This window comes from Dryas octopetala, chromosome 3 (genome assembly GCF_963921425.1).
Source record: "Dryas octopetala chromosome 3, drDryOcto1.1, whole genome shotgun sequence".
NCBI lineage: Eukaryota > Viridiplantae > Streptophyta > Magnoliopsida > Rosales > Rosaceae > Dryas > Dryas octopetala.
The window spans coordinates 15,902,131-15,927,043 of record NC_141368.1 but is presented as its reverse complement, the minus strand read 5'-3'; the positions used below and the strand labels follow the sequence as shown (position 1 = coordinate 15,927,043).

The window sequence follows — 24,913 nt, the reverse complement described above, 5'->3', positions numbered from 1 at the left end:
ATATTCATTAAATAAGTGTTAGTGGGTCAATTCAGCAAAATTAAGTGGGTGTACCGTGTATCTAGAATCAAATTTTTTTTTTTTTCAAATTCTTAAATGCTCTATGAAATGAATTGACTAAAAAACTCTTCAAGTTAACAAAAACATTGACAAATGTAAACGGTAGATGGTAGATTTAGATTGTCACTTATGTGAAAGCATGAGTGGTTAATTGTAAAATTTTTTTTTTATGGTTGATATTAGTGCAAAAAAGTCTCTTTTTGTTGTATAGAGAATTAGAGATCTCCTGTTCTCAAATCAATTGTCTTTTTTTGTTCCCACTCACAAATTTTGAGGATCATTTTGTAATTTTATGTTTTGTGAGAGGGGACAGCAGTGACAGGGGATTTGCGGACAGTAGATCCCTACCCTTTTTATTTTGTGTGGCCAAAAAGCAATCATCCTTTTTTCCTGTACCAAATCTTGAAGATTCCAACTTTATGAAAAGCCAAATTATCTTTGCCGGTGTTTTCAAAGTAGAAACAGCACTTTGAGACTCATCATTTCCAGCACTCTCGATCACTTTGGTTGGTGATCAAGAAACACCCTTCTGCTGCTGATCCAACGATTTAATTAAACTGGTACTTAATTCTGGGTATACGGTGTACCTTGTATCTAGAATTAATTTTTTTTTTTTTCAAATTCTTAAATGCTCTATGAAATGAATTGACTAAAAAACTCTTAAAGTTAACAAAAATATTGAAAAAAATAAACGGTAAGTGATAGATTGTCACTTATGTAAAAGTATGAGTGATTAAGTGTAAATTTTTTTTTTTCATGAGTGATTTTAGTTTGAAAAAGTCTCTTTTTTTTGGGTAGAGATCTCATGTCTCAAATCCCTTGTCTTTTTCTGTTCTCACTCACAAATTTTGAGGATCTTTTCGTAATTCTTTGTTTTGTGAGAGAGGACAGGAGCGACAGAGGATTTTTTGTTTTGTGAGAGAGGACAGGAGTGACAGGGGATTTGGGGACAGTAGATCCCTACCCTTTTTATTTTGTGTGGCCAAAAAACAATCATCCTTTTTCCTGTACCAAATCTTGAAGATTCCAACTTTATGAAAGCCAAAGTCATCTTTGTCGGTGTATTCAAACTTTCAAAGTACAAATAGCGTTTTGAAACTCATCATTTCCAGCACTCTCGATCACTTTGGTTGGTGATCAAGAAACACCCATCTGCTGCTGATCCAACGATTTAATTAAACTGGTACTTAATTCTCATTTATTTGTTACTTAATTTGCTCCTCTTTTCTTGTATTTATTTTCTCTGCTCACTCTTTGACAGTAAGCACATACAGTTCCTCAATCTGTTTGAAGAACATAACAAGTCGGAATTTGCATTTGTAACGTATTCTGTTACTTTTGAGTATACGAGAGTTTCTACAGCACAAGGTAGATACTAGATACCTTATTGCTTCAGTCCCTCATAAAAATATTCAATCAATCATTTCTTCACTTTTTCAGTGTTTCAATTTATGTTTTATGGATACAGGTAAGTGGGATTCAATTTTTCAGATACCTTCAATTTGGATTTCCTGGGCAATCAGTTCGGATCCAACGTAAGTGCTTCTTGCAACTGGAAATCCATTTCATAATTTTATTTAATTTAATGTGCATATGTGTGTATCAATGAGACAAGATCTGCCCCTGCTCTTCACCCACCTAACTGCTAGTTTCACTATGTGCAGTTCTGACTACTCTTGATCCATATTACTCAAGAAACTATGGCAGAGGCTGTTCTTGGGGCATTCCTTGGGGTGCTGCTCGATAGAATGGCATCTCGCGAGACCCTGAACTACCTTGGAAGCTTAAAGGGTGTCACCCAAAAGTTGAACAAATGGAGTACCACATTGTCTGCAATTCGAGCTGTGCTCAATGATGCAGAGGAGAGACAACTTACGAGCCAAAGCGAGAGTGACAGAAAGTCAGTGAAACATTGGCTAGATGATCTCACGGACTTGGCTTATAATCTGGAAGACGTATTGAACAAGTTTTCTACGGAGATGTTGCGACGCCAGGTAAATGAACAACATTCAGCTACCACAAGTAAGATATTGAGACCATTTTCAAAGGTTAAATTCAACAGAAAAATGAATTCAGAAATAAACAAGATTAGTGAGCAATTGCAAGAGATATCCCAACGGAAAGACCTACTTCGTTTAAATGATATTGGGGCGTCACCTACTAAGGGAGGGGAAAGGCCACCAAGTTCAAGCATGTTAGGTGAATTACGTGCAGATTGTTGAATTTCTATCAAGTGATCATGAGCACAGTACTGCCAAATTTCAGGTAGCTGCCATTGTTGGCAACTTGGCATGCCTGGAGTTGGGAAGACAACACTTGCTCAATTTGTATTCAACCACAACAGCGATGCCATCAAACAGTTCAATCTTAAGGTATGGGTATCTGTGTCTGATGACTTCAACCTTATGAGGGTAGCAAAGGCAATTCTTGAATCGGTCACTTCCCAACACTGTAATTTGGAGGAGTTCAGTAAAATTCAGGATGTTCTGCGTGAAGAATTAAGAGCTAAAAAGTTTCTAATTGTTTTAGATGATGTTTGGAACAAAGGTGACTATGATCTATATGATCTATGGACAAGACTTCAATCCCCTTTTAGTGTTGGAGCACTAGGAAGTAAGATAATTGTGACCACACGTGAAAAAATTGTTGCACAACTGATGGGAGCCACTAAACTTCATAATTTGGAGTGTGTATCAGATGATCATTGTTGGGAAATATTTGAGCAACATGCAAACATGAACAATTACAATGGCAGACCACACAATTTGGAGCTATTCCGGAAGAAAATTGTTTCAAAATGCAGTGGACTTCCTTTGGCTGCAAAGACTCTTGGTGGTCTTCTACGTTGTAGAGAAGTAAGCAAATGGGAAGAAATATTAGACAACAAACTATGGGATCTATCAGAGAATAGCGATATTCCCAAGGTGTTAAAGTTGAGCTATCACTATCTCCCTTCAAATTTGAAACAGTGCTTTGCCTATTGCTCAATACTTCCAAATGACTATGAATTTGGGGAGAAACAATTGATTCTTCTATGGATGGCAGAGGGTTTGATTCTGCAGCAACCAAAAGACAATAAACAGATGGAGGATTTAGGTTGTGACTATTTTGGGGAGCTATTCTCTAGGTCATTATTTCAAAAATCAAGCAACAACAATTCAAAGTATGTAATGCATGACCTCGTAGGTGATTTGGCCAGGTGGGCTGCAGGACAGTTATGTTTCAGATTGGAGGATAAGCGGGATGATGACTCGAAATTTAGAAAGGCACGCCATTCATCGTACATTTGTGGTCGATTTGATGGGGTTAAAAAATTTGAAGCCTTTTCTGAAGTTAAACGTTTGCGGACATTCCTACCACTTTCACCTTCGTATGCCTCTGGGAATTATCTAACTCGTAAGGTTACTTTTGACTTATTGCCAAAATTGCAATACTTACGAGTGCTCTCTTTGAATGGCTATCAAATAACGGAGCTGCCAAATTCAATTGGTAAATGTAAGTATCTACACTATCTTGACCTTTCTCGCACACGAATAAAGAGTTTGCCTGAATCAATAAGTACTCTTTGCAACTTACAAACATTGATATTGGAAGGTTGTTCGTATCTAAAGGCACTACCTACAAACATGAGGAACCTAGTTAGTTTGCGTCATCTCAACAATTCAAATGTACCTTCATTGGAAGGAATGCCTCCGCAGCTAGGCCAACTGACCAATCTGCAATCGTTGCCTAATTTTGTGGTGGGTAAAGATAGTGAGTCAGGAGTAAGAGAGATAGGACCCCTATTGAATCTCCGAGGGACGTTGTGCCTCTCAAGATTAGAGAATGTGATTGATGCCAAAGATGCTATGATGGCCAACATAATTAGAAAGGAGGGACTTTATGTACTGCTATTAGAATGGTCATATTCAGATCACACAAGAGAAACTGAATCAATTGTGCTTGACATGTTAGAACCTCATATAAAGCTCAAAGAGCTCACCATCAGAGGTTACTCTGGATTGGAATTTTCAGCATGGATTGGAAATGCTTTATTCTCTAATATGGTGCTTGTAAGCTTACAGAAATGTAATAATTGTCATTTGTTACCACCACTTGGACAATTGCCTTCTCTCAAAGAACTCCACATAGAAGGAATGGATGCAGTGGAAAGTGTTGGTCCTGAATTTTATGGAGAGGGAAGCTCACCTTTTGCACAATTAGAGACTCTTGAGTTTAAGGGTATGCAACATTGGAAGAAGTGGTTTTCTTGCTCGCAAGATGAGGGAATTGCAGTTTTCCCTTGTCTGAAAATGCTTTCCATAAAAAAATGCCCCAAATTGGAGGGTGGGCTACCCAAGAATCCTGTTTCCTTAATAGAAAAGCTTACGGTTGTTAATTGTGAGGAGTTGATGGTTTCACTTGCCAACTATAGACAACTTCTTGAGTTAGACATCCACAGTTGCAAAGGGGTGGTCCAAACAGGAGCAGTTGACTTTGAGTTACTAGAGTCCATCCGTCTTTCAAGAATCTCAGAGTTGGTAGTTTCACTTGCCAACTATAAACAACTTCATAAGCTAGACATCCACAATTGCAAAGGGGTGATGCATACAAGAGCGGTTGGCTATGAATTACTAGAGTCCGTCTGTCTTTCAAATATTTCAGAGCTAAGACTTGAAAATGATGAATTCCTGCAAGGATTGACAAAGGTTAAAGATTTGAAAATTACTAGTTGTGAGGACTTGACATCTTTGTGGAAGAATGAGGATAGATTATTGCAGCACCTTACTTCTCTTCATCGTTTGCATATTGAAGGCAATTCTTCCCTTGTTCAAAAGTTAGGAAGAGAAGCAGAGGAGTTACTGCAATTTGGAATGGCTTCCAATCTTGAATATCTGAATTTGAAGTATTGTGAAAGTCTTTTGAAGGTACCAGAAGGGTTGCATCAGCTGATGTCTCTTCAAGAGCTTGAAATATATGAATGCTCAAGTTTAGTTTCTTTTCTAGATGTTGGTCTGCCACCTTCTCTTAGAGTCATAAAGATTGAGAGCTGCAAGTCTCTGATGTATTTTGCAAGACACCAGATTCCTCCAAGTCTAAGAAGAATGGAGATTCAAAGGTGTGACAATTTGAAATCATTAGTAGAAGAGGAATCAGAGGTAGATGGTTCTTGGTCTTCTTCTTCTCATTTTCTTGAGCACTTGGAGATAACGCGTTGTCCATCTCTGACATCCTTATCATTCAGAGGCCAATTACCCAGGGCTCTTAAGCACCTTCAGATATGGTTTTGTAAGCAGCTGGAGTTAATAACCGATAGGTTCTCCAATGAAAACACTTGTATTGAATATATTTCAATATTGACATGTGAAAATCTTAAATCCTTACCGGAGGGCCTATGTCACCTCACCGGTCTTCAAAGGTTAATTATTGTTGACTGTGGAAGTCTTGTTTGCTTCCCGAGAGAGGGGTTGCCAAGAAGAGCCTCCAATCTGAAAGAGATCCAGATCACCGATTGTGACAAATTGGAGGAGTTACCCGACGTGCATAATCTCAACTCTCTTCAGAAATTGGAGATTGATTACCGTGAAGGAGGTTTCACTTCCTTTCCCCCCAACCTAACATCACTTCACATTTGGAGGGTCAAAAGTTGGGATCAGCAGTTGGAGTTGGAGTGGGGGTTGCACAGACTCACCTCTCTTAGAGAGTTGTGGATCGAAGGTGGAGATCCAGATGTGGTGTCGTTTCCACCCGAGAATAAGGAGATGCTGCTCCCCAAATCTCTCATTGAACTGTACATCCAAGGATTCCCAAATCTTCAGTGTCTATCCATCAAGGGATTTCAATTCCTCACCTCTCTTCAATCTCTTCGGGTCAACAATTGTCCAAAGCTAGCATCCATTCCAGAGGAGGGCCTGCCTCTTTCACTTACAAAACTTGAAATCCGGAGGTGTCCGCTGCTAGAAAAGAAATGTGAAGCTGGTAAAGGACGATACTGGCCCAAAATAGCCCACATCCCTTACATACATATTAGAGATTGATGAGAACCCACGCCTCATGGCGTATGTCTTATTTCATATTTTGATTTTCAGTGTTTTTTTCCAATTAAATTTTACAACACAGTATGCCGCTCTGCTGCTTTTGTGTATCGGTATTGTGAATAATATTTCATTAATTGAACAGATAAATTTCGGTCATCCATAGAAAATACATGCAGGAACCAGAGAGTTGAGAATTTATTTATTGTTTTTGTTTTTTTTTTTTTGTAAGTTGAGATGCATTTAGTAGATGCTAGAAGCTCATGGCCTTGCCAGATTATTAAATTAACAAACTCACGTCTATTCAGAAAGTACACTATCAGATTAGGTATAGATTAAAAGGTTCTTAATTAATATATGCTTTTGAAATTTTCCCCAGGATTCTATTTCTCTTTACATCTGCAGTTCTATGTAGGGGAAGCTTTTAGCAAAGAAAAAACACCAAACTCTGTTATCTTCTGTAGATTTCCTTGCCTCATTGTAAGAGTTGTCGACACAGCATTTCTACTAATAGATTATGAGGAAAAAATCGAAACATTTATGTAAACTTATGAATGCAAATACAGTACCTTGTTTTAATTCAAGGGTTTCTTCTTTCAGAGAAGGTGTACACCACACATGGATGAGATTTATTGTCTTCAAAATTTTCCCTTGTACATGGTGAGATTTCTTACTGTTAAATGCTTCTACTTTTGTGTCATATTATGATTAATATTTCCTATTTCAATGGGATTCACACACTTTTAAAAATCATTAAAAAAAAATTGTAATGATACTTGTAAATGTTTAACTTGGACAGAATTTAATTCACACAATTACTTTCTGCTTCTGCAATACCTCCTTTCCCCTTATATACGAATTATTGTCATTATATTTGTAATGAATTCAAGGAAAAATGACAATTATCAAATCCATAGTAAACTTGTGTTGAGATCATGTACAGAGCTTTTTTTAGCTGTTTCTAATTCTTCCGCTTTGAAGCATACATGTTTTGGAGGAGCTTGGTGGATTTCCATGAGATTTATCATTTTTAAATCCTTCATTGGACGCTTAACTGGTGAGTTTTCTTACTTTTAAATTGCCAGTTATGGTGCTTACTTTTAATATCCTGTATTCGACTCTTAAGTGGTGAGTTTCAATAAATTTTTATATGCTTCTCCATTTCAATATACATGGAGTAATTATTAACATCTTCCAGTGAATTATTTCTTGAGATGTGCCAATATTAATTGCAGTATTAATAGTAACATGCTGGCTTGTCAAAAAAAAAAAAGTAATATAGAGACTTACAGAGAGCAAAGTGGAAAGGCTCGTAAATCCACATTTTGGGAAGCTTAGACTTTATGATTAAAAGACTGAATTTTTCTGCTTTGGTTTGAAATTGGAGAAAATCAAAAGTGTACAATAGTTGTAGTGAAAGACTGAATTATGATTAAAAGACTTGTAATAAAACATCTATCATTGTCCTTGATTTTTGCTTTTGTTGTTCAAAGTAGAAGGGTTGTAGTGAAAGGTCCTTTATGCTCAAAACTATTTTGAGCACATCCTTTTCCATCCGCCTCAAGGGGATCGATCAGTCTTCTAGCCTTCTAATTTCCTTACAATTCACCTAGACTCACTAATGTATTGAAATTCCTGAATATTGTAATGAACTTAGATCTTTTTCAATTCATCATATTGTTTATTTTTTTAACACCTTAATTTTGTTTGCTTTTTAATTAATAATTGTAATGAGGCCAATAAAAATGAAACGAAAAAAAAAAAAGGGATTCCTAGTAATTCATTTGGTTTTTGTTTTTCAGAAAGTCCTTTGCATCAATAATACACTTGAAGAGAAGAATCATCATCACAACATTTACGCGTGTTCTTCTTCTTGCTCTGCGTAAGGCAACTAAGTACCATCAGATGCAAAATCATCCACTTGACCCTATGGACCGGAAGGCGCACAATTCGTTTGGACCATGTCTTTGGTAACTTGTATTTGGTTTAAAAAAAAAAAAAAAAAAAAAAAGAACTTAGCCAACTTTTAAGTAGTTTGATTTTCTTTCTTTTTGGTATTAATTTATAGATACAGGCCGGTTACATAATTGAGGTAACCATCTCTCTCATATATCAGCCCTCTGTCTAGTTTCCGAAGTTAAATCTTGAACTCCTTTTATGTACTTAAAATGTGGTATTTCTCACTAGACTAACAGATAAGTACAAGGGCTCATAGCTCTTGTAGTAAAACACTGGTGTTGACACAAATATAAGATGTGAAACTGGTGTCTTCCACAAACAAAAAAAAAAGAAACTGGTGTCGACAAAGCAAATTGTAAGACACGTAGTACTCAGCTTCCCAAGTTGATAAGGCCACTACATTTGTAATAGTAGGATTCCCAAATCCTTTTATTTATCGAGCAAGTTGGTGAGAACACGCGCCTTCATCCCTTCACTACTGGCCATCCCCTTTAATCACTTTCCTCACACATCCACAGGTGAAAATATTTTTATTTTCAGCTTTTGTTTCTTAGTGCATGTAAGCATGTTGCATGCATGTACTTCCAACTTCTTTATCTTCTCTAGCTTTCCTTTCTTAATTGCAAGAATTGTCACCAAAGCATTTCTAATAATTTTGTGCACAAAAACTGTTGTTGAACCGTTCAATTAAGCTTATTTTATGAAACTTCAATTTTCTCAATTCTGTTTTTTTTTTTTTTTTTTAATCAGAACAATTTCCTCGGGATGTTTATTTTTTAGGAGGCTTGCCATAGTTGGATACTTGGATGAGATTTATCATCTTCAAAGGCATGCATTGTTCTCTTAATGGTGAGATTACTTATTGTTGAATGCTTCTCCTTTTGTGTTAAATTTTGAGTAATATTTCTTATTTTTGTCTTTCGTCAGGCATAGATCTTTAAGAAACAAATGAAGGAAGTCCATTTTAGCAGCATTTTGGTCAAGAATTATACACCACAAAGTTGAGATGCTTTTAGGAGATGCTAGAAGCTCATGGTCTTGCCATATTAGACTTACAATTAAACTCACTTCTCTTCAAAATTTGACAATGGGATGTTGGCCAATGACTGTTTCCTTTCCTGAGACTTACCATTAAAGTGGGCCAATATCATTAATTTTTGAATCATTTATGCAAACTTACAATGAACTGCAAACATACTTTCTTACCTCGTTTCATATTTCTTCTTAGTTCAACGGTTGCTTCTTTTCTAAAAGGCGTGCCCACACATGGATGAGGTTTATTGTCTTCAAAATCTTGACTTGTTCCTGCTGAGATTTCTTACTATTACATGCTTCTCCTTTTGGCTGTCATATTATGATTAATATTTTTTATTTGAATCACAGTTATTAAAAATAAAAATAAAAAACTGAAATGCCACTTGTAGATGTTAAACCTTGACAGATCTGTCCTGAGTTAGTATTCATTCCAGAGGGAGGCCTGTCTCTTTCACTTACACAACTTTGTATTGCCATTGCACATCAACCTAAGATGGTAAACTACTACCTTTGTATTGCTTTTTTCAGCGTTTTTAGAAGTCTATATATTTCTCTTTTTGTAAATTCAGGAAACAGGGGACTTAAAAGATATTTTCTTTTGGCACTTGCAATCAATCGGAATTTTAGTGAGAACATTTGACATGTTAGTCAAAGTACGTAAAACCCTGCATTTGCAAGCAAAACACTGCATCTGCAACCACCGAGCACTCGGCACAGTACATCGAGCTCTTAGTAGGTTACTGAGCCCTCGGTGACCTATCGAGCGCTCGGTAGTGTAAATTTTCTTTTCCGCGTTTACGTACACGGACATATTGGGCTGAAATTTAATTATTTTTTTTACTAGATTTTCAGTTAAAAATCTTTTAAAAACTGAATTTATAAGTAATTTATTAAAATTTCTATGAAACACTGTAAATTGAGTTGGAAAGTATGTCAAAAAAATTTGACAAGAAAAATTTTAAGGAAAAAGTAAAAGAGAGAGGAAAAAAATGGATTGTAATAATACCTAGCAAATAAAACTCGTAAGTCAACACATCACAATTCACAACTCTTTGTGTTGTGTGGCTACGCTTGTTTCATTATTTTTTCATTATAAGTGTTGTTTGTCGTTTTAATGTGAAGAATCTCTTGGATTTGGCCAAAGACTAAAAAAAAGAAATGAAATGGGGCCACAGTTTACTGTGTAGCCTACTGTGGGCATTTGTCACACACACTTCATTAATGCTAAAAAATTACTCAATCAAAAAAGCTACAAACCTCCGAAATTACTCATTTTACCTATTTAAGTTATCTAAAAACAACGAAAATTTAAATAAACCAGGAGATTTTTATTTGCAAATAATAAAAATAAATATATATGTATAAACAACTTCTTATGTGTTCTGTTATACATTTTCAATGTTAAAATTAAATGATCCATGTTAGCTGAAAAGGAAAATGTGATAGAATAAAAAAATAAGAGTGTTGCTATTTACACACCTTTTTTTTTTTTTTTTTCTTTCTGCACACCCTTCTCTTCTATTTTAGTAAATTACAATTTTAACCTAACATAAAATGGTCATAAAGGACAACCACACATACACAGCCACCCCAAGTCCCAACCCCCAGCCACAACTGTCGCCGGTGGTCCATTCCGCTGGCCTCCCTTTCTCTCTCTCCTTTCATCTGACTCTTTCCCTCTCTCCCCTCTCTCCCTTTCTCTCTCTTCTGTCCCTCTCTGTCCTCACCCCGACTCCAAAAAAGACTTCACAGATCTAAGACATCAAAACAATCCCAATCCCTTCAACCCCTACAGAAATTCTTTGAGATAATTTGAAAAGCAAAGCAATCTGAAGAAGCAGATTACAGAAAAGCAATTCCCAAAGCTAAAATGGTTGAGATTGCACAAGAAAAGCAATCTCTAATCTGCAGAAAAGCAAGTCCATGAAGCAAAAAATTTGTGGCACCTCTAATCTATAATAAAAAGGTGAGATTTCTTATCACCCAGAACACAACAAAAAAAAACGAATTGTTTATTACATAAAATTGAAACATGTTATTAGATCCCCTGCATCAAACAAGAAAACATAATGAAAAGGGGGGAAGACCGAGAAGAGGGAGGAAGACCGAGAAGAGAAAAATGGAGATCGAGCAGAGAGAAAGGGAAAGAGACAGAGGAGAGAGATGAAGGATAGAGGGGGAGAGAGAAAGGGAGGCCGGCAGCCAACTCACCGGCGGCGGAAGGACTAAGTGGTCGGAGGACTGGGTGGCTGGGTTTTGGGTTTTGATTTTTGATTTTTTGATAATGAGGGTATTTTAATAAAATTAAGGGTGTGTAATGAGAAATTTAATAAATTGAAAAGAAAAATAGGTGTGAAATGAGAAAAGTGTATGCAAAAAAAAAAATATGTAAATAGCAGCACTCAAAAATAAATTAAATGGCACCACCCCACGAAGAATAAAGTGGAATAAAAGATAAGACTTAAAATGCTTTTTATACTTTTCAACGAATTCAATACACCAACATTAAAAATGCATCATACCACTCAAATATTAGGAGAGAATAGGAATATCAGGCCTCCCACATTTTCGGAAAGTATATGAATTTTTTTGGAAATTGCTTTTCCGAAACTGCAACAGTTTTATATCCATATTTTTAAAAAGAACTCACATTTCTATAGTTTTTCTCATTTTTTAACTTAAATAATTTGCTAGCATAGTGCATTCCAACTTTTGAAAATGGTCCTATTTTTCTATACAGACAGCTTGTTAGTATTATTGGGTTCTCTTCATCTGTCAAATCTGTGGAGGATACGATCAACTTTGTTTTCTTGTCGTTTCTTTGTGTTGTGTGGGCCGTGTGGCTCAGTCTTGTTTCATTATTTTTCTTTGTGTTGGTGAGGGCCTCCGCAATTAAGGTCATCATCTTTTTGTCTTGGCCACTGACACTTTATCCTTTTATATTGACTTCGAAATATAGAGGGTTTAATTTACAAGTAGAGCAAGTAGTGTTCACAATTTGATATTTTGTCATTTTATTAGTTGATTTGTTCTTTTTACCTATTAATTTACACATCATTATTGCAAGTAAGTACTGGGTACAGTGGGTAGGTAGTAGTTAGTTGACACCCACTTTCCAATATTTGTACCCATTAGTCATTACTTCCACAACACCACACACTCTGCGTTCTAATAATTGCATCCATCCAATTACTTCCACATACACCACACCCTCTCGATCTCTTCATATTCTGATTTGCCTCTTTGAGTTTAACATCCATTTGCTGCCGCTCTATTTGATCTGCCTTTCACTTTGGTTGGTGATCAAGAAACATATACCCATCTGCTGCTGAGACCCAACAATTTAAGCTGGTACTTCTGATTTCTTTCCTGTCCTCTGTTTTTTTTTTTTTTTAATTATATTTATTTGTCTGCTTATTCTTGCATATATAAAGAAAGTATCGATTGAATATATTCTGCGCACATCCAGTTCCTCAATCTGTTTTGATATATGTATTAATATATTCTCATTTATATATAGAGTTATAGACTGTACGTACGTTATTGTCATGATTCTGAGCATAATAACAAATTAAAAACCAAATTGAAATATATGAAAACACTCAAAAATGACTTGGAAAGTATATATCTTAACAAATTTTGAGTTTCAAAATAAAATATAGGCTCAAGTACAATTACATCCACCAACTATATGGTCCGTTTCAAGTTGGTCCACAAATTATAAAATATTTCCAATTTTCCCATTAATTATAGAGTTCATTTCAAGTTGATTTACGAACTATAAAACATTTCAAATTTCTCCATTAACTAACGAAAAACATAAAGAATGGTAGACAAAACCGGGTTGATGAAGAAAACTGGACCAAACCCAGGTTGATGAAGAAAATCGGACCAAACCGGATTATTTTTATATATTTTTTTTATTTTATTATATATTATTATATTATATAAAAGTTATATATATTGAATAAAAAATGTATAAGGTGCTTTTTGCACATGTTGGGTTCGAACCCATAACCACTTGAGGAGACTGAAAGTGTGAATTCTCACCACTCTTATGATATTTATGTACATGCAATATATTTATTGGCATATTGATGCTTGAAATATAATAATTTATAAAATTATAATTGGTATTCTACACTATAACCTTATACCCTAAATCATAAAGTCTGAAACCTTATACCTTAAAAATTAACCCTATACTCTAATAATTTTAGTATATAAAGTATAAATTATAGTTTTGGACTTTTAGTAATATTTTTACATTATAAAAATTATAAATTATATAAAATATAAACTAATAACATTTTTAGACTTTTTGCAATAATAATATATTAAGGGGGGTGTCCCAAACTTAAATTTTAGATTCTAATGAAATTTAGGTGTTCCAAACTCAGATTTTAATGGATTCCAATGAAATCCTTGTGTCCTCAAAAAGTCATGGATTTCATTAAGTGAAGGATTTTAATGAATTTGGATGGATTTTAATGCATTTTTTACACATAACAAATTCCATGAGAATTCCACCTAATTTCCTTGGATTTTGATGGATTCTATGGATTTTAAAATTCATTAAAATCCTTTAAAATCTGAGTTGGGAACACCCTCCTAAATAGAGATCTAAGTTTATATCTTAAAAAAAATGATATATAAAATATATTTAATTTTATAAATTATAATATTTCAAGTATCAGTATGCCTATAAATATATTGCATGTACTTGAATATCACAAGTGATTAAGGGCCAGTTTGGTATTGCTGTGAGAAAAAAAAGCTGTGAAGTAAAACAGCTGTAAAGTAAAATTAGCTGTAAAGTAAAGCAATTGAGTGTTTGGTAAACTATGTTTTCAAAAGTGCTGTGAGTACAATAATCAGTATCAAAGTGTTTGATAAATATTAATATAAAAGTGTTGTGACCGTGTATAATTACTAAAATGGACATGATGCTGAAAGTGCTTTTCACTTATTTGTTTGGTAAAAATAAAATATTTTTTTTACTTGTTTTTTAAATTTGTGGCTACAAATTTTTATTAGCATTAATTTTTTTAAAAACAATATTATTAAATAATTATGCCTATTATTTTTTTAGGTATATTATAATTTTAATCATACAAATAAAATATCATAATTAATTATCACAATATAAAATATAACTAACAATGAACATATTTTTTAATTTAAAATAAACAAATAAAAATTATAAAAATCAATAAGGGTATTATGGGTAACATAAAATATTCATTGTTGCTGTAATCACTGCAGCTTTCAAAAGCACCTAGACACCTGCTTTCTGTTTTTGCTGTGGGAAATTGAGAATTGTGGAGGAAAACAGTTTTTAATTTTTTTACCAAACACCAAAACTGTTGTAGGTGATTGAGAATTGTCATTCACAACAGCTTTTGAGTCCTCCACTGAAATTCCAAACGGGGCCTTAGTAGTGTAGTGGGAATTCACACTTTAACTCTCTTCACGAGGTCATGGGTTTGAACCCTAGCCTGTGCAAATAACACCTTACACTTTTTTTATTCAATATATATAACTTTTATATAATATAAAATATAAAAATATATATAAATGGTTCGGTCCGGTTTTCTTCGTCAACTCGGTTTTGTCTACCATTATGTATGTTTTTTGTTAATTAATGGAGAAATTTAAAATGTTTTATAGTTCGTGGACGAACTTGAAATGGACCTTATAGTTAATGAGAAAATTTGAAATGTTTTATAGTTCGTGGACCAACTTGAAATTGATCCTATAGTTGGTAGATGTAAATGTACTTGAGCCTAAAATATATCTTAACAAATTTTGAAATATATAGGAAATTTACTAGTGTCTAGCTGTCTTAAAAAACAAACAAACAAAATCTCTCTGGAAATAAAATGATATATAATTCTATATTTGGTAGCCCAAAAATTATGTTGCACCTAACAGGTCCTTTTTTCCTGGCAAAAATGATAGGTAGGTGCTTCTTCCTAAACCCAATCAGAGCCAATCAATTTGGATTTATTGATAAACCCAATCACATCGTTCGTCATCTGAAGTTCCATGTAAGTGCTTCTTATAACTGGACATCCATTTCATTTTACTTAATTAAATGTCCCTTAATTACCATACCAAAAACAAAAATTATGTTACTATCAATGAGACAATAACATTTGCATTAAGTTGATTTTGTATTATTTATGCAATTTGAGATATTTATTTGGTTGTTGGTTTGGACAAAAACCTTTTAACATGATTTGTAATTGCACATATATTCCATTGGTATGCATATGAAAATGGCATAAATCAACTTAATACCAAGAAAATACAGCAACACAATATAGCACTCAATCAAAATTACCATTTCAATTGCAAGGGACAATCAGAATTTCCGTAAAATGACGTGCCTTTCCATTACACATAGGGTCATTTAGTTCACTGTTTTGGAGCTTGGCTATGGGTATGGGATCTCATTCCATTGTTTGGTATGTGCATTGGTTCAGCCCCCTTGGGTATGCAATCCCCCCTTCATGGGAAAGCATTTATTACATTTTTTTATGACCAAGCTACCATCATTAAAGCTATTTCTTGGTTATCGCTCCATTTCCAAACACTGTAATGAGAATAATTCATTCTCATCCCCTAGAATGAGGAAATGTATAACATTTCCAAACAATTCATCCCGTGAACCAAACCGGCCCATAATGTTATGACATGTTAACACTTACAAAAGAGCCAACATTACAAGGTGACCACGATATCGAACCTATTACACCCACAACCATTCACAATTTCACATACACCCACAATGTCAAATATAAACTTTATTTATATTAAAGCTAACCCTGTGGGGTTTTAAGTTTACACAAGACACTCGTACTAAACATCATATCGAAATATGATATTTAAGATATATTTACAATAAGACCAACCCAAAATACAGTAGGTGTTTAGAGTATTTACAGAACTACTACATAGACTTGGCAAAAGTAAACGACAACATGGAAGTCAACAAAACATTACAAAGGAAAAGCTGCCATATGCCAAACAAGAACTACTGCCATGCCTCCTTGATCAGTCGAGATCATCAACCGGAAGAAAATCTGCACTCAAAAGAAAGAGTAAAGTAGTAACCCAAATATTTACTACATATAAGGTCAATGGAAAACAATTAAAGGTTATCATACAAAAACAAAAACAAACACCAATAACCAATCCAATTATCCAGTTGAAATCCACAATGCATGCACATACAACTTTCATAAAATAATAACAGAGAAAACAAATCGAAAGCTTTCAAGTTAAAATCACAACGGGATCCGAAGTTCAAGAAAACATCACTTGATGATCGATCTCACAAAACTGGCTAACCTACTTTTACAAATCAATAAGGGAGCAGCAACATCCATTTTTGATTTGTATCGCCTAGACTAACCGCCCGTAAGTACAAAATGCCTTCAGAGGTTTAGGGGATTGATGTTGGAAGTTATGGGTTACAGGATTAAAGAAAAATAAATGTAACAATTAAACATAGGGTAAATTCAAAATTTTCTTTTCTCAAATCAAAGACCAAATAACCCAGACATAAGATCATAACATATGCATGAAATTTATAAATAAATTATGAGAAATAAAAGAATACCTTTTTTTGTTCCTCGATTGAGCTATGTTTATTCATGGTGGCTTTAGTTCTCTAGAGGAGGACTTGATTATCATATACATGTATTTTAAAAATTGTTATTCACAGCAAGTTGTAGGCTATAAATAAAAAGGGCAATGCTAGAGTGCCCTAATCTTATGCCATATTTTTATGCCCTAATGACATGGAATTTCATGTCATTTTAAATATTTAATTTAATTAAACACATGTCTTAATTGATTTGCCACATCATTTTTTACAAAGACCATTTTAACCTTTTATATAACTCTTATGACATTTAAATTCTAATAAATAAAAAATTTACTCCCCCTCCCAGTCAGATCCACCATAACTTTCTTCGTAACATATATGTCTTTGATCACCTAGCTGCCCAGCCCCACCATTAACATTTCTCTACCCTTCATCCCACCATCACCGTTCCTCCCCTCCCCTCCCCCTCATCAAACAATATCCTTCACTCTTGCAAGGGAGAGTTAGTTGTGTCAACTAAATAAGTTAATGTGGCATATAATTAATGATGTGTATAAATTAGATTTGCTACATCATATAAGGGTATTTTACTCCTATGCCCTATTAGGGCACAAAATCATTTCTCAATCATGTGTCATTATCAATCATAAATGCTTGGAAATTGTGAATGAATGTTATTTTCTTATTTTCATGATTCTCAGAGAAATACTAAGTATTCGAAACGAGTATGAGAAAACACTTTGTTACACTGGGGTCGGACTAGACTGGGTTATATTATATTATACTAAGCATATAACGCTGATATGCTTGAAGACTTGAAGTGGACTGTATTTTACTGTACAATTAAATTCGTGTCTCCATATAGTACAATTTTAGTTCAATAAAATTGAATGAAGTATAATCCAGTCATGCCCTGTAGGGATAAGTCCAACATAACAAATGGGACCAAAAATGACTTGGAAAGTATATGATGTTAACAAAATTTGAAAAACAAAATTTGAAAAGCAAAATTGAATGAGAAAAAAAAAAAAAAAAAAAAAAAGAACTGCTACCATTAAAGTGAATGTAAAATGGTCTTTTCGTTGCCACTTTTGAATTTTTTTTTTTTTGGGGCCAGGGCCACTTTTGAATTTCTAAATGCTTTTAGTTAGACATTCATGTTTTCAACTTGGTATGTCATGTTTTCAGGACATTAATGGTACAATTGTTGTGTTTTGCTTTTATATTGTGTAACTTGCATGAAATAAGTTTTAAAAGTAAAAATTTGGGAAAACAAATTAAAAAATAAAAGGAATGGGAATAAGTTTCACGTGTAAATAAAAACACATTAAATAAGTTTGATTTAAATATGTACATGGAAAGAATTTCTAAATGCTTTTAGTTAACAAAAAAAAATTATATTAATTTACTTATGACTAAGATGAGACCTGCACATGCTTTTCCCCTATTACTTAACTGCTAGTTTCATTTTGTGCAGTTCTGACTACTCTTGATCGATTCTTCTCAAGCTTTCACTTTCTTCTTCTATACGATCTTGATTGCTTTCTGCAAAAAAAACTATGGAAGAGGCTATTGTTGGGGCAGTCCTTCCGGTGCTGCTCGACAAGTTGGCGCAGGTCCGTGGGTACATTTGGAGCCTAATGGGTGTCAACCAAACGCTGGAGAAATGGAGTGCTAACTTGTCTTCAATTCAAGCGGTGCTAAAAGACGCAGAGGAGAGGCAACTGGAGGAGGAGGCAGTGAAATTGTGGCTAGATGAACTCAGAGACTTGGCTTATGATGTGCAAAACATTTTGGACAAATTTGGTACTGAAATGTTGAAGCGCAAGATACAGGGAACTAAGGTATTGGGCTCGTTTTCAAAAGCTAAATTCAGCTTTGATATGAACACAGAAATAAACAAGATTACTGATCGATTACAAGATATATCTAAACGGAAAACGGAGTTTCGGTTTAAGGAAATTCGGATGTCTACTAACGAATGGAAAAGGCCACCCAGTACCTGTCAGCCAGATGGACCCGTGATTGGAAGGGATGAAGAGAAAAGGCAAATTGTTGAATTTCTGTCAAAACAAGAGGCTTCTGCCACCAATTATCATGTAGTTGCCATTTTTGGTACGGGTGGAGTTGGAAAGACAACACTTGCAGGACACGTATTCAATGATAGTGATATAAGGGGAAAGTTTTATCCAAAAGTATGGGTATGTGTTTCTGATGACTTCAGTCTTCTAACAGTAGCGCAGGCAATCCTTGAATCACTCACTTCCCGGCCCTGTGATTTGAAGGAACTAAATAATGTTCAACAAAGTATTAGCAAGGAATTAGAAGGTAAAAAGTTTTTGATTGTCTTAGATGATGTTTGGGAAACATGTGACTATGATTCATGGACACAATTGCAGTCCTCCTTTCTTGTTGGAGCACCAGGAAGCAAGATAATTCTGACAACAAGACATGAAGATGTTGCAAAGATGGTGGGAGCTACCGGAGTTCATAACTTGGAGTGTATATCAAATGATCATTGTTGGGAAGTCTTTGAGAGACATGCGCTTTTGGACTTTAACAATGACAGACCACAAAATTTTGAGTCACTTAAGGAGAAAATTATTGCAAAATGCAAAGGATTGCCTTTGGCTGCAAAGACTCTTGGCGGTCTTCTACGTTGTAAAAAAATGGACGAATGGGAAGGAATATTGAACAACAAAGTATGGAGCCAGTCAGAGAAGAGAGGAATTCTACCGGTATTAAAATTGAGTTATCACTATCTCCCTTCATATTTGAAACAGTGTTTTGCCTACTGCTCGATACTTCCAAATGATTATGAATTTGAAGAGAAGCAATTGATCTTTTTGTGGATGGCAGAGGGTTTGATTCAACAGCGACCAGAAGACAATAAACAAATGGAAGAGTTAGGTGGTGATTATTTTCAAGAGCTAAGATCTAGGTCATTATTTCAAAAATCCAGCAAATGCAGTTCAAAATATGTAATGCATGACCTTGTTGGTGAGTTGGCACAATGGGCTGCAGGAGAAATATGTTTTAGATTGGAAGACAAGGGGAATGATGACTCGCAACTTAGATGTTTTCCAAAGGCTCGCCATTCGTCTTACACTGCTTCCGAGTCTGATGGGGTCAAAATATTTCAGGCTTTTTCTGAAGTTAAACGGCTGCGAACCTTTCTGCCACTTTCACAGTCCCGTGGGAATTATCTGGCTCATAACATTACTTTTGATTTATTGCCAAAGTTGCAGTACTTATGGGTGCTTTCTTTGAATGACTATCAAATAACTGAGCTGCCAAATTCAATTGGTAAGTTGAAGTATCTACGATATCTTGATCTTTCTCACACAAAAATAACAAGCTTGCCTGAATCAATCAGTGAACTTTACAACTTACAAACATTGCTATTGGAAGGTTGTAAATTGAAGGCACTACCGACAAACATGAGGAATCTAATTAATCTGCGTCATCTCAACAATTCAAATGTCCCTTCATTGGAAGCAATGCCTGCGCAACTAGGTCGATTGACCAATCTGCAATCGTTGCCTAATTATGTGGTGGGTAAAGCTAGTAAATCAGGGCTAAGAGAGATAGGGCCCTTATTGAATCTCCAGGGGATATTGTGCCTCTCAAGATTGGAGAATGTGAGTAATGGCGATGAAGCTATGAAGGCCAACTTAATTTGCAAGGAGAAACTTGATGTCCTGCTACTAAAATGGTCTGATTCCAGTGGGACAAATGAAATGGCATCAATTGTCCTTGACAATTTAAAACCTCATAGAAACCTCAAAGAGCTCACCATTAGTGGTTATTGTGGTCTGACATTTTCAACATGGATTGGAAATACTTTATTCTCTAATATGGTACTTGTCAAGTTAGAGAATTGTAATAGTTGTCGTTTGTTACCACCACTTGGACAATTGCCTTCTCTCAAAGAACTCCACATTGAAGGAATGGCTGCAGTGGAAAGTGTTGGTCCTGAATTTTATGGAGAGGGAAGCTCGCCTTTTGCACAATTAGAGACTCTTGAGTTTAAGGATATGCAACAATGGAAGAAGTGGTTTCCTTGCTCGCAAGATGAGGGAATTGCAGTTTTCCCTTGTCTGAAAATGCTTTCCTTAAGATATTGTCCCAAATTGGAAGGTGGGCTACCCGAGAACCCTGTTTCCTTAATAGAAAAGATTATGATTGTTAGTTGTCAGGAGTTGGTGGTTTCACTTGCCAACTATAAACAACTTCGTAAGTTGGACATCGACAGTTGCAAAGGGGTGGTCCAAACAGGAGCAGTTGACTTTGAGTTACTAGAGTCCATCCGTCTTTCAAGAATCTCAGAGTTGGTAGTTTCACTTGCCAACTATAAACAACTTCGTAAGTTGGACATCGACAGTTGCAAAGGGGTGGTCCTAACAGGAGCAGTTGGCTTTGAGTTACTAGAGTCCATCCGTCTTTCAAATATTTCAGAGCTGAGACTTGAAAATGATGACTTCCTGCAAGGATTGACAAAGGTTAAAGATTTGAAGATTACTGGTTGTGAGGACTTGACATCTTTGTGGAAGAATGAGGATAGATTATTGCAGCACCTTACTTCTCTTCATAGTTTGCATATTGAAGGCAACTCTTCCCTTGTTGAAAAGCTAGGAAGAGAAGCAGAGGAGTTGGTGCAATTTGGAATGGCTTCCAATCTTGAATATCTGAATTTGAAGTATTGTGAAAGTCTTTTGAAGGTACCAGAAGGGTTGCATCAGCTGATGTCTCTTCAAGAGCTTGAAATATATGAATGCTCAAGTTTAGTTTCTTTTGTAGATGTTGGTCTGCCACCTTCTCTTAGAGTCATAAAGATTGAGAGCTGCAAGTCTCTGATGTATTTTGCAAGACACCAGATTCCTCCAAGTCTAAGAAGAATGGAGATTCAAAGGTGTGACAATTTGAAATCATTAGTAGAAGAGGAATCAGAGGTAGATGGTTCTTGGTCTTCTTCTTCTCATTGTCTTGAGCACTTGGAGATATACGGTTGTCCATCTCTGACATCCTTATCATTCAGAGGCCAATTACCCAGGGCTCTTAAGCACCTTCAGATATGTTCTTGTAAGCAGCTGGAGTTAATAACCGATAGGTTCTCCCACGAAAACACTTGTATTGAACGTATTTCAATATGCAGCTGTTACAATCTTAAATCCTTACCGGAGGGCCTATGCCACCTCACCAGTCTTCAAAGGTTATTTATTGATGACTGTGGAAGTCTTGTTTCCTTCCCGAGAGAGGGGTTGCCAAGAAGAGCCTCCAATCTGAAAGAGATCCAGATCACCGATTGTGACAAATTGGAGGAGTTACCCGACATGCATAATCTCAACTCTCTTCAGGAATTGGAGATTGATTACCGTGAAGGAGGTTTCACTTCCTTTCCCCCCAACCTAACATCACTGAAGATTCAGAGGGTCAAAAGTTGTGAGCAGCTGTTGGAGTGGGGGTTGCACAGACTCACCTCTCTTAGATCTTTGTACATCGAAGGTGAAGATCCAGATGTGGTGTCGTTGCCACCCGAGAATAAGGAGATGCTGCTCCCCAAATCTCTCATTCAACTGCGCATCTATGGATTCCCAAATCTTCAGTGTCTATCCATCAAGGGATTTCAATTCCTCACCTCTCTTCAATATCTTTGGGTCGACAACTGTCCAAAGCTAGCATCCATTCCAGAGGAGGGCCTGCCTCCTTCACTTACGGAACTTGTAATCCGGAGGTGTCCGCTGCTACAAAAGAAATGTGAAGCTGGTAAAGGACGATACTGGCCCAAAATAGCCCACATCCCTTGCATACTTATTAGAGATTGGTGAGAACCCACGCCTCATGGCGTATGTTTTATTTCATATTTTGATTTTCAGTGTTTTTTTCCAATTAAATTTTACAACACAGTATGCCGCTCTGCTGCTTTTTTTCCCTTGTGATACACTGATACCTCATCTCCCCTTATGTTTGTAATTAATTCTTTTCCTTTTGTGTATCGTATTATGAATAATATTTCATTAATTGAACAGATAAATTTCGGTCATCCATAGAAATCAAATTACACGTAGGAAGTGCATTTAAGCAGAGCATTTTGGCCTTGCCGGATTATTGATCAGAAAGTTGACATGTTTTTTGTTTTGTTTTGTTTTTTTTTTAAAGTTGAGATGCTTTTAGTAGATGCTAGAAGCTCATGGCCTTGCCAGATTATTCAATTAACAAACTCACGTCTCTTCATAAAACACTCTATCATATTAGGTATAGATTAAAAGGTTCTTATATGATGATATATAAAGTAACTTAAAAATAAACTTATACGATGGGTGTAAAAACAATCGGATAAGCAGCAGAGTGTGCGTTGGACATATGGAAAAGAAAGGGTATAAGTTCACTCATAATTATTGGGCAGGGCATGAGGACAAGTTGAATCATGTACCCTTAAGATATAGAACAGTGCAAAATATTACATGGGGAGGCAAGTTTTACAGTATATTGACAAGCAGACACATAAAAGAAAATACTTTAATGAAAACAGAGCTCACCCAATGTAACGACCCGACCCAAATTTTCACTGGAAATTTAAATTTTTACTTGACTATGGTTTTGAGAGGTTTTTAAAAGATGTTGAATTGTATTTTAAAGATTTTAGGATTTATTTGGAAAATAAAAAGGGTTTGGATTTAAAATTTTCATTTTTATTTATGTTTGGGCATGACCCAAAGTTGACTTTTAAAATAAATGGGATTTCGATTTTGACTTCGGGTCCGTTAGATAGGCTTTGATTCCACGATTTCATAGACACGTAGCACGCGTCATTTCGAATTACGGTTTGAAAGATACGGGCAATTGAAACGAGGGGCAATTTTGTAAATTTATAGAAATGAATTTTAAAAACCCAAAAAGGAGTCTCTCTCTCCTCAGATTTCTTTCCCCCCTCCCCCCGACTTCTCTCGGGCTCTCTGGAGCCTTCCTCCCCGTGCACACACACCCCCTCCGAGACACCATCGCCGGCCACTCCCGCCGACTTGGATTCCGGCGAGCAACCCCAGACGCTGACCACCCTCCCTCCCCCGAGCTCTCTCTCTCTCTCTCGCACCTCCCCTGCGCACACACACAGCTACCACTGGAAACCACGCCGTCGGCCACCTTCCACCGACCCAGACCCACTGGTGTGCTCCCCCGGCGCCGATCAACCTCCCAGCTACCTTCCCGCGCCAGCCCGTCCTTCCACCAGTGCAATTTCTACTCAGAAAACCACCACAGGCCGCCGACCTCTCTCCTCATTTCCGGCCAATTTCTGACACCAATTCCCTCAATTCCAGGCAGCACCTCGAGGCTCAAGGTGATCCAGCGAGGGATCGACGCTAACTTTTCACTGTGAGTGGACGTTTATTTGTGAAAGCATTTTATAAACCTTATGAATTTACTTATTTGATTATCTCGAGTTTTAATTGAGAATTAGTAAATCAGAGTGGACTTTCGGGTTTTCTAGTAAGAGTATAGAAATTTATTAATTTTATTAATCTTAATATCTTGAATCTGATTTGGGATTTGGTGAATAAATGTTGACATATGGATTTAAAGTTCTTTTGGGAAAGTACAATGACAATTTATTTTTGGAAGTGGAAATGTTGTGAATTGAAAATGCAAGTACTGATCGTACGAGCCTGCTCGTGCGGAGTGACCCCTCCGTACGGGATTGTGGCCAGGATGTGAGCCTGCTCGTGCGGAGCGACCCTCCGTACGAGATTGTGGCCAGGATACGAGCCTGCTCGTACGGAGTGACCCCTCCGTACAAGATTGTGGCCAGGATGTGAGCCTGCTCGTGCGGAAGGGTCATCCGTACGAGATTGTGGCCAGGATGTGAGCTTGCTCGTGCGGAAGGGTCATCCGTACGAGATTGTGGCCAAGATGTGAGCCTGCTCGTGCGGAAGGGTCATCCGTACGAGATTGTGGCCAGGATGTGAGCCTGCTCGTGCGGAAGGGTCATCCGCACGAGATTGGGGCCAGGATACGAGCCTGCTCGTGCGGAGTGACTCCTCCGTGCGAGATTGTGGCCAGGATTTGAGCCTGCCCGTGCGCGGGATTGTGGCCAGGACAATGTTTACAGTACGGGTACAAGTGTAAGTGTTTTGAGATATCAGTTTATAAGGATAATTTCAGTTCAGATTTGCTATTTCTCAGCTTGGAAAGTTTTATTGTTTTTTTTTTCGTATATTGAGGTTTATTTGAG

At 36.2% G+C, this 24,913-nt stretch overlaps 2 protein-coding genes across 6 annotated transcripts in view; both read left to right on the top strand.

The window, feature by feature from the left end:
- The window catches only part of LOC147291338 (putative disease resistance RPP13-like protein 1), a 44,874-nt gene extending 22,157 nt beyond the window's left edge, over window positions 1-22,717 (top strand). For 2 of the 5 annotated variants that reach the window (XM_086236929.1, XM_086236930.1), the window contains exon 2: window positions 18,161-22,717. In XM_086236929.1, coding sequence (XP_086093055.1) covers window positions 18,243-22,511 — 4,269 coding nt within the window. In that variant the 5' untranslated portion in view covers window positions 18,161-18,242 and the 3' untranslated portion in view covers window positions 22,512-22,717. Of the gene's footprint in view, window positions 1-12,069; window positions 12,420-15,029; window positions 15,119-18,160 lie in introns of those variants that run through there. The other 3 variants (XM_086236928.1, XM_086236931.1, XM_086236932.1) reach the window with 3 other exon arrangements.
- Window positions 2,245-6,173, top strand: LOC147291339 (putative disease resistance RPP13-like protein 1). The gene has a single exon (XM_086236938.1). It carries the CDS (start codon window positions 2,352-2,354, stop codon window positions 6,075-6,077), a length of 3,726 nt encoding a protein of 1,241 aa, XP_086093064.1. The 5' UTR covers window positions 2,245-2,351; the 3' UTR covers window positions 6,078-6,173.
- Window positions 22,718-24,913: the final 2,196 nt, after the last annotated feature.